This window comes from Branchiostoma floridae, chromosome 7 (assembly GCF_000003815.2).
Source record: "Branchiostoma floridae strain S238N-H82 chromosome 7, Bfl_VNyyK, whole genome shotgun sequence".
NCBI classification, from domain to species: Eukaryota; Metazoa; Chordata; class Leptocardii; order Amphioxiformes; family Branchiostomatidae; genus Branchiostoma; species Branchiostoma floridae.
In genome coordinates this window covers 5,800,210-5,810,613 of record NC_049985.1, presented here as the reverse complement: position 1 = coordinate 5,810,613, position 10,404 = coordinate 5,800,210, and the positions used below count along the sequence as shown (strand labels likewise).

Here is a 10,404-nt window from a genome sequence, read left to right as displayed (position 1 = left end):
AAGTCTGACACTAAACCTGCCCTGCAGTTCCAAACCTACCCACATACCGAATATCAATACAATCCATCCAGGTGTTCTTGAGTTATGGTGGTCTTCTACAGACATAGAAACATACACACATACAAACACACACACGCTACCCAAAATATAACCTTCTTGGCGAAGGTAAAAATTGTAAAATGGTTGGGGTAAAGGTAACGGCTAATCCAAAACATAAAGAAAAAAAGTTTTCAGCTTGAAAAAAAGTACAAAAACACTATTATTGTACAGTAACAGCACCTGTACCCACACTTTAAGGAGCTTATAATATAAAGGCCAATTTGCTACACCAGAAAGTTGGTGAATGGTTTCATTAATGGTGAAAATTTGCTGAGTGGTAATTTTTATTTTCATTTTATTTTCCAAAAAATAGGAGCGAGCGAATCCGTGAACCAAGAAATTAAATTGGTGTGGCCTTATACACCTTAAAACAATCAAAGATGGTGGAGCACACACATTAAAACATAAAAAGAACACAGTTGTTCAATTCAGCATACACCTTAAAACAGAGGAAGGAGATCTAGTTTACACGCATATATAATCTCGAAAGTAAAACAGCTACTGAATGTTGTTGTACAATATATATATATACATATAAATGAATAGATATAGCTTTGATTAATGCAAGTAACTGCAATGATAAAATTCACCGACATATTAAACATTTTTTCGCATTGCTAATTGGTTCCCAAAATGTGAATTTCATGACATATTATTGTGTAGTTGTGTAAATGTGAAAGCGACAGAGAAGACCATAGGATGATGAAGAAAAGAGAGAAAGAAAGTGTACCGACAGATGTGTGCCGCATGCCGACCAATTGGAAAAAAGCAGCAAGAGAAGTACACAAGAGAAAGAAGCACAGTGAGAGAGAAAAGACAGCACATGTGACCATCTTCCGACGAAACAAGCGGATAATAGAGACAACAACAACACAAGTGTAGTTTTGTAAGCTTTAAAGGGCAAATGTAACAATGAAAATCAACAACATGAGTGAGAAGGAAATTTAAACAAGAGCTTTTAAAAAAAGCTGGTCTTTCGCTTACTTATATTGTGTAGGTAAAACTTTTACCAGATGAGTTTCAGAACAGTTTCAATGGTATGAACTAGGGGTGGGTACTGGAACAGAAAATTCAGGTACAGGTACAAAGGATCAGGTGCAGGTCCGGACTTGATGGTCTGTGAAAACTTTTGAAGGGGCGATACTCAAAACAATTGTCCATTTCGCTACTAAGGAATTAGTGGAGTATCTGATTACCACTGGTGTTATAAAGTCCTATGTTCATGTGAACAACACTTGTTCTGTACGTTGACGTACAAAGTTTATTCAATTTGTTCTCGTAATTTATTGCACCAGTAAGCCCTTAAACGTATAGATGCCTGCTGATATAATGTGTTCATTTTCTAATTGGTGCAGCATCCAGTTTACTGATTTTTGTCAGGTCTGTGTCTGTTAATAAAATTGTACTTAATGAGTTTCAAAATGCAAATGCAGTTTCATTGTGGTATGTTGAAAGGAACGTTTCATTTCTTTTCGGAATGCAAAATTATTGAGATTTTGATTCATTACGTCAGTGGTTATGGGCCACAAACTCACTCCATCGGGGTAGCTTGGAATCTTCTCATTTGAAATCAATTAGATAAAATATTAGTCAGTGTATTTTACATATATCAAAGAGGGATACACTTTTGTTGAAGTTTCTTCCACGAAGATCCCTTGAAATTTCGAGTAGTAAGCAATTTTCCACATGCAACCGCCTCCCACCCCACGTCAGATCTCTGCACAATTCTGGATTTCATAGAGGTAATTCTCCACATCGTGACTTAGGCTCTGGGTCATTTCAACTTGAGAAGGATCAGAGGACTGATCGAAAGCGTCGGTATATAAGCGCTTTATTTTGTGCACGGATATATGGTCCTAAAATTGTAACATCGTAATAACACATCAAAATCGCGACACCCCTTCCCAACATGCGACACTCCCTTGGGACAAAATGGTGGCGCCCATGGACGCCAACGAAAACAATATACTAGTAGGTTTTGTTATCGCAGGCCTGTAATGAATTGCTATTTGTTCCAACATATGCAACTATACAAAAGTAGTTGTCTATACATGCGACGTTCCGGGCGAGCTCTCTCCGGTCACCGACCTTCCAAAATTTCCACATGGCTGGGGAGGACGCGAGACGCCGCCAGCGAGACCCCGACGGCTGTTTAATAACACCAAGGAGGTTAAAAAAGACCTCGTCAGAGAACTTGATGCTGTGCCTTTAGGAGATTCATAAATAGAATAACTGTGACAAATTCAGTCGGTAACGATTTTTGTATGCAAAAAAAAAATCAAGTTTTATTTGACTCTTTTGACAGTAGACCTCCACAAAACTCAGTAGATACATTGTATATAGCTTTCACATCTTTCCTGTATGTACAATGCTCACAGTTCCCTACTCAAGTCAATCTATACACTGTCACCAGTCTTCACCAAACACGATTAGAATGTGCTAAGATTCAGGATGGATGCTTTTTTTCCGTTCAATGAATGTTGATCAAAGGCAGATATTTCCTCATGATAGCCATCACTTGAGTTGTACAATGTAAAAGTGGAAAGGACATCATATTCTGATTGTATTTCTTCACTACCTGCTAGCAGAGAGACTGCACCAGTACACACTATGAACATGTACAGACTCCAGATGTTACAGAAGGTATGAATCCTTTATAAGAATAAGGCGTACTAAAATTACATACCGGTAATTATAGGTTTGTTACAATGGCCATTTCTACACCAAAATCTTACATCATGTCTGTCAACCCAGTTCACATGAGATGGAAACAATTGGAGATTTCTTTGATCCGACCTGGTCCTCCCCTCCCCCATCTAAGTTTGTGCTACTCAATATCACTAGTTCATGAAAGGACTTACTATACAATGGACTAGATATCCTTTACCATATGAGATGACCACAAGCTGACCAGTGTAAAAGCTACAGGTGGTAAGTTTTTTGAAAGCCCATGTTCCCAAGTTTCTGAAGGATGTATAGTATCCTGTGTGGTAACCATGTGCTACCGCCCGACAACCATCTGTTTGAGATCCTTGAGGCTGTGTTCTCTGGCGACCTGCAGGGCGTGGTCCAAGGCATGGATCTGCACCAACAGCTTAGCTACCTGCTTAATGCTCTCTCTGTAAGGAAAGGGGATGCAAAAATGAGCGAGTTGTGGGGTAATCAAAATATGTTACAACTAGACACATGTTTGATGTAGACACAGGCTTTGTGGCACTGGAACTAACCTATACACTGTAAAAACCGAAAACTCTCCTTGTTTTAAATATGAGGTTCAACAACCAAACCTCCAAACAACCAAACAATCAAACAAATAATGATTCTCCAGAAATTTGGACTTCAGGTCAAATAGCAAATGTAACATAGCCAGACAATATAATTACTGTTGGTCACTTCTTTTGTGGCCAAGAGCATGTTATCATTTTATTTAGTTATGAAGTTTTCATAGCTTTAGAATGCTACAACAAGTATTGTGGATATTTGCCAAATAATGTTAAATTTTGGACAATACTTACGACATTTGTCAGTTTCTTAAAAACATGAAATCTGTAAAAACAGGTACAAATCAACATTTTACCCGTCATGCATATGGCGCATCTGAAGACTAAAAGCAAGGAGGTTAAAGAAGGACTAAAAGCAAGGAGGTTAACCTCCTTGCTAAAAGTCATATTTTGCTGTATAGTTTATTGTGTCCACCCCTTACCTTGCTTTTCTCCTGTCTATGTCGGGACAGCCGATGCTGTTCTTGTGTAGGTTGAAGTTTAGGAAGATTTTAGGATCTCTTTCCATTGCAACTACCATCTCTTTTTAACCTCCTTGATCATTACCACACGGCGTACGGTGAAAATGGCACATAATGGGTGAATGTTGGTGAAACACGGTGAAAATGTGTCACCCGGATTCGCATTGTTCCCATGTAAATATGGAAGGGTGAAAGCAAATATTGCACCTACGTGACAAAAGAGTGAAACATGGTGAAACAAACAGCAATTACGTCATTGTGTGTTTCACGAGCTAGCGACGTGCTCGCTGCTGTCCAGTCGACGGCATTGGGACTGAAGACTGCCCGCCCAGTTCCTCAGCGCAAGCCGAGGATTTTTTTCGCATTGCCGCTAGCTCCGCAAGCCGTGGAAATATCTTTGACACTGGGATTGAAGACTGCCCGCCCAGGATTTTTTACGCTTGCAGCTAGCTAAGACGTGCACGTGATCGCAATACGCACCTCTGATTGGTTGATCCTACAGCTGTAGGGGGTTCCCCGCTATCTACTTTCTTTGCTGCCCCATGATGCTTTGCGCCCACCCGTGTCAAAGAAAATTTCTTTTACATTTCTACGCACACAAAAAACGCTATATTCCACAATTACTTTGCAATATTGCCGTGTGGTAGTGACAGATTGTGAGATGAAGATTTCCTTCAACTGCTGGCATTGTAACGTTGTTATGCTCTGAACTTGCCAAGGACGATAACGTCCTTGGAACTTGCCCAGTGTTTCTCGACCGCCTATTATAAATCATAAGGTCCAACCTACCCCTACCTACTGGGAGGAAAGACACCACAACGTTTGGACCCTTTCGTACGCGCCGCGTTCACTAAGAGAAACGAAGTGTGACTGATATCCATCGAATACACGTACGCAAAGATACCTTAAATGTTTTCTCTTTACCTTGCAGATATAGTACAAGTTGAATCGCGGAGGTCTTTGGTTGAATAGACGTCTACAAATACGTTGTGCAGGGCACATTACAGGTCCTTTATTCCTGCTAATAAGCCATGCATAAACCAAGCAGCACATTCATGGCAGGCCGATACGTATGTCATACATACTAGTACTTGCATGGCCTTTGGCAATACCATCGAATCTGCAGGGTAGAATATCTCGCTAGCACGGTATGGCATGGTCGACCCGGACGGACGGACGGACGGACGGACGGACAGCAATCTAATATCAGTCTGATTGCCTTTCGCCGCCGAAGGGCGGCGAAAGACAAAAATTTCAAGCTAGAGACAGCCTGCTTAATAGGCTAACCTCATATTTCCATACCGGGGCCTGGCCGGGTTGTTTGTGGAAACGGAAAACAGAAATCTATGTGCAACATACATGATGTACATAGATAACATACACAAATAATGGCCATGGCTATTCTCTTTACATCTTGTGTAGTTTGGCATCTTTTATACCATACTTTTCATTCCCGAAAGCTGCCTAGCCGGGTTCAGTTTGGAGATGTGACGTACATGTAGGCTTTACCAAGGAAACAGTGTTAATAAAGCACCAACTAGAAGTTTATCAAACGAAGGTGAACTTACTGCCATCTGATGTGCCACGATGATAGCCACGGGAGGGACTTGCTGTGCTCCTTGCTGTGCCATCTTCGTCCGGAAGGAAGAATAGAGGGAATGAATATAAGTTAATATATGAATGAAAATTACTTTTGGTAACTTGCCGAGACAATGTCTAAATAAAATGAGTCTATTAGTAAATAAATCAAGATCATTGATTGGTTCATCATTGACTAAGTGGATGAAAGGAAAAAGAAAACATGCTGACATGCAGGAAGTAAAAAAAAAAGGGTATGAATTGCACAAATTATTTTGTCCAGGATATATGGCGGCCACTTTAAATTTATTTGATTCGAGCATCTTTTTCAGACTGCTGGTGTGAACTCTGATGGCTGGAAATCTCAAGTTTTGCCAGAAATGTGTTCATGACGTTCTTCTTGTTCTTGTTCTTGTACTGTGCAACACCCCTAGTTTGTTGGGGCAAACCACACAGGGCGTAGTGCTGTTGTGTTATTGGCTGTTCCTTAGATGTTGTAATGCCTCTTCCTTAAACTTAGTGGGGTTAGCTTGAAGTGTGGTAGAGTATGGTAAAGTATTCCAATCGGTGGCAGTTCTTGGGAAAAATGAATATTTGAGGCAGTCTTTATTTGTCTTAATGGGTTTATATGAATTTGGATGATTGTGTCGGGATTGCCTAGGGTTCAACTGCATGATAATATTTCTTTCTATTCATTGACCACTGACGCCCAGACACGACATGAAGTATGCAGAACTTAACGCACGCTCCCTATGGAGATCCCCAACATACAGAGATGGCATTGTGTAAATTAACTTGCTTATGATGACAATGTGCGAATAGTTTTTAACAGAATTTTCATTTTAATTGTAAAACAGCCTGTCAATTCAGCCTTTGGGCAGTGCTATGAGGATTGTATGTTTGTATGCTGTGTCGTTTGAATAAAACCCGTCATCATCATTGCATTGGTCCAAAGTGAAATAAACTAAGAAAATTTTCTTGTTGGGACTTGCTCTCCATTGTTTCCCACAGCCAACATGTCATTCATTCCTGTATTTGAGAGGTGCACTGCTGAAATTTTACTTGCTGTCAGGCCTCCTTGTTTATTACCTTCCAGATGTTGCAAAAAATGAATTCCCATTACTCTCCCGAGTTCTACCGGGCCCTGCTTGAAAAGTATAAACTTACGTTACTCTTACTAAGCTCGTTTCGAGGGTATTTTTAATGGATGCCAGTGTTATACTTACGGGCACCGGTGCCGTGCGTTATCACGGCCTAGGCATGGTTTAGACATAGCATTTATAATAGTTACTCGGAGGTTTCTTTGTCTTCGGTTCTCTTTGAGGATGTGTTACTGACGTTTACACCGTGTTGAATAGGCAAATAAATGATGTCTGTACTTACCCTGTTTTCTACAAAGCCGCAATGAATCCAAAAGTAATCACACAAAAATCCCCAAGCGCCGTAGGCTCTGAGACTAGGTCCTGCCGAACACGTCAGGCTACGAGAAGAACTGAAAATGGCGGGGAATTTGCGCAATGGCCCACGGGATACCTCATTATCTAACACCTGTTAATTTGATTGACAAGTTATATGGATGACGTCCACGCGCGCATCAATTTTCAACCGTCTCCTAAAATGAAATAAAACTTTTCAACTATACTGTAAATCGTACAAAGCAACTGCAAAATGATCAAATGCATGCCGTAGATTGCAAAGAAATATCGGGAAACGTATGTCATAGAATTCCAAGGTCAAAAAAGAAGACATGAAAGAACAACAACGGAAATCAGTTTCTCGAAAACTGAAGGGACGACCCAACAAGAGATTTAATAAATAAATAAATACAATACAGAATTTATTGTTCGGTATAACATACTCTGTGTCTTTAATCATTTGTTCAACCTTCCTGACCACTTAGATTTCATAATGAAGGCAACGTTGTTTTTTTTGCCAAACTTTTTTTATTTGCACGCTCGCATCAGTTTTGTGATTCATCCATATAATGACATTAACATGGCCTTATTCAAAATTTGAATTACAGTAAATCACTATATTTCATCAGGGACTTTGGTTTCGCTGTAGAAGGTGAACTGAGGTTTTAGCGTTTGGTGTTCGTGGTCGAAACAGTTATGTATGTAAGACAGATAAAAGGCAGTAAAAGTGTTACATTGGAAACGCGAATTCGCGTGAAGTTACCGCAAAAATAAAAATTATCGTGAACAAATCAAGATTTACAGTAATAAATTCAATTGAATAGTTCGTCCAATCAGGAAGGTGATCGCCAAGCAGGTGTTACATGATTTGAACATATTTGGCGGAGTTTTGTGAGTTTCACCATTGTTGTCGCTTGGTATTTGTAACGTTATTTCTGTCTTATGTGTGTGTTTTTTTCAGTGATTTGTTGAGAATCAATTATTCTGTAGAACATTTTCCGTCCTTTGAAAGAGTGCCTTGCACTTTTCATATGTTGTATGGTGTTGACTGTTCATGTGGTGCTATGGAAAGAGAATGAACTTTTAACGTTAGAGATTTATATAAGCTAAACATCAGTTGTTAAAACGGCTGTATTTATATAAGTATATACATATATACGTATATATACATATATATATATATATATATATATACATATATATATAATACAAATTACTGTTTAACGTTCTGTCTACATATTGCCTCATCTCAGCCTTTGTACAATAAGATTCTCAAGTTGTTACACGTTTTGTTACTTTCGCTTGATTCCTCTCCTCATCGATGAAACTGGTGAAACCTGACGTTCTTCATTCAACATCTGCTTGGAATTAGGTTACCGTTACCGTAGCTTTTTAAGAGACGTTGTAGCAAGCTGACTTCTATATTTGGCCTTCTGCTTGTTATTTGTCCAGTTTCAGAAGATGATGTAATTAACTTGGAACAAGTTCAACGCGTACCCGGAAATGTCTGTACCGCTACCATGCGCATGCCTACAACTTGATAAGTACAAGGAAAGACGCACAAGAAGTGGTCGAAGTCAAGATTTAATCATACCGAAATGATTTCCTTACAGAAGCATTCAGTGTTCAAAATGTTGAGGGTCTGTGAGAAACTTCGCGATGTCGACGCCAAGGCCAGGAGAGTCGGGCTGGTGCGTACCGAGAAAGACTACCTCCGTGCCCTGCTGGACGCCATGGCAAACATGGACAGGTGTATGGAACTGGGGGTCCTGAAAAGTCTGGGAGACGTGAACTTGGAGAAGGGAAAACACCACAAAGATGTACCAAGCTTCGACAGGGCCATGCTGTTGTACAGGGCTGCACTGCTCCGGTGTAAGGATGGTTTATAATGAGATTTAATTTACATCAACTCAGCTCTGCTGGCATACGAGTTAAGGAATGGGAAATCATTGCCACTGACACTGACAGACAAGCCTGGAGAGCAGAGTCCAAGAGAGTCCTGAGCTGAAAGTTTCGAGGCAGCTCGGAGAGAGAGAGCTGAGGAGAGGAGAAGGCGGCTCGGGAAAGCTGTAGCCGACCAGCCATCATCTGCACAGGGCTTCACTTGTCCATCCTGCACCCGGAGGTGCAGATCGAGGATTGGTCTGCACAGCCACATTCATGAAAGCGTACAGAGGAGGCCGAGGACAACCTTCCCACTGAGCTTTGGATACGAAGAAACAGCCATCATCATCATCATCATCATCATAATGAGAGTAATGGTGGTCTTGTGTGCTGAAGGATACTTTGGCTGTGCCTTGTTTACCAAATGGAAGAATTTCGGGAAATTGGACGTTTACAAGAAATACCTGGGACAGAATGGCATATGAAGCCAGCCGGCCAGTAGTCGCATCTGCCGTCGTTCCACTTGTCGTTATGGTAACGAACGCAATCTTCGAAGCCCCCAGCGTTGTTTGGCTCTCTCGGACCCCAGGAGTTGTACGTGCCAAGTGCAGAACCATCCACCCACTCAAAAAGTCCCTCCTCGCGCCGATCGTGCAGTCCAAACAAGAAGTTCATACTGTCGCTCACGGACTTGTACAAGGAGATCAGGAAGGCGTTGGTCTCAGTGTCTCGGGGCATGGTGAGGGTGCCGCCGTCTTCACCACAGGCCGCGGCCGCTTCGTTCCAGGTCTTACGTGTGTCAAAAGCCTTGTAGCAGATTCCCAACCTCATCGTGTAACCTTCAGGACAAGATGCTGAAAAACAGGAAGTTACCAACACGCGTAGGGAAAGATATTGGTGATATCAGAAATGTTCTAAAACTCTATCACTAAGAAATGATTACATTTACTTCATCAGAAGGCCATGTCTTCCATTAGGTTGTGTGGTTTTAGTCAATACCAGCATAAGTACAGTCAAACCTGTCTATAGCGGCCACTCAAGGGACCAGACAAATTTGGCCACTATAGACAGGTGGCCTCTGTATAGAGGTGGTAACTTGTAGATAAAATACCCAAGGGGCCGACAAAAAGTGGCCACTATGGACAGGTGGCCCCTCTGTAGAGGTGGCCCCTAATACAGGTTTGACTGTAGTTAATGATATGAGTTGCAGAAACACTACGTTAAAACATGACTACAGGCATATGTGCACACGTAGGGACATTATTGATGAACGAAATAATATGATAAGCAACGCAACAACATGTACTTTATCCATTAATGCAAACAATCCTGGAGGCTCATGAAATATCGATAAGGTAAATAGTATCATTCAATGGAGTAATGGTAGCCTTTTTTGCTATTGTACGAATGGCGTTGCCATCACAATTAGTAAATACAACAACTAAAAAAGCCCACTTGGCGTCTTACCCATCTCGTGAAGACGCTGCTCCAAGGCGGCGGTCCGACTTTGCTCCTTGTGCAGGTCGTGCTTCAAGGCGTCAAGACTGGTGGACAGTTGGCGCATGGCGTCTTGGTCGCGCTTCAAGGCGTCAACAGTAGTGGACATGTCGTCTTGGTCGCGCTTCAAGGCGTCAACAGTGGTGGACATGTCGTCTTGGCCGCGCTTCAAGGCGTCAACCGTGGTGG

At 41.3% G+C, this 10,404-nt stretch overlaps 1 protein-coding gene across 1 annotated transcript; it reads right to left on the bottom strand.

Moving 5' to 3' along the window:
- Positions 1–8,918: 8,918 nt before the first annotated feature.
- Positions 8,919–9,549, bottom strand: LOC118419366 (C-type lectin domain family 4 member M-like). The gene is made up of 2 exons (XM_035825728.1): positions 9,183–9,549; positions 8,919–9,037 (listed from the first exon to the last, which is right to left on the bottom strand). The coding sequence occupies exons 1-2, from the start codon at positions 9,547–9,549 to the stop codon at positions 8,919–8,921; spliced, it is 486 nt and encodes a 161-aa protein (XP_035681621.1).
- Positions 9,550–10,404: the final 855 nt, after the last annotated feature.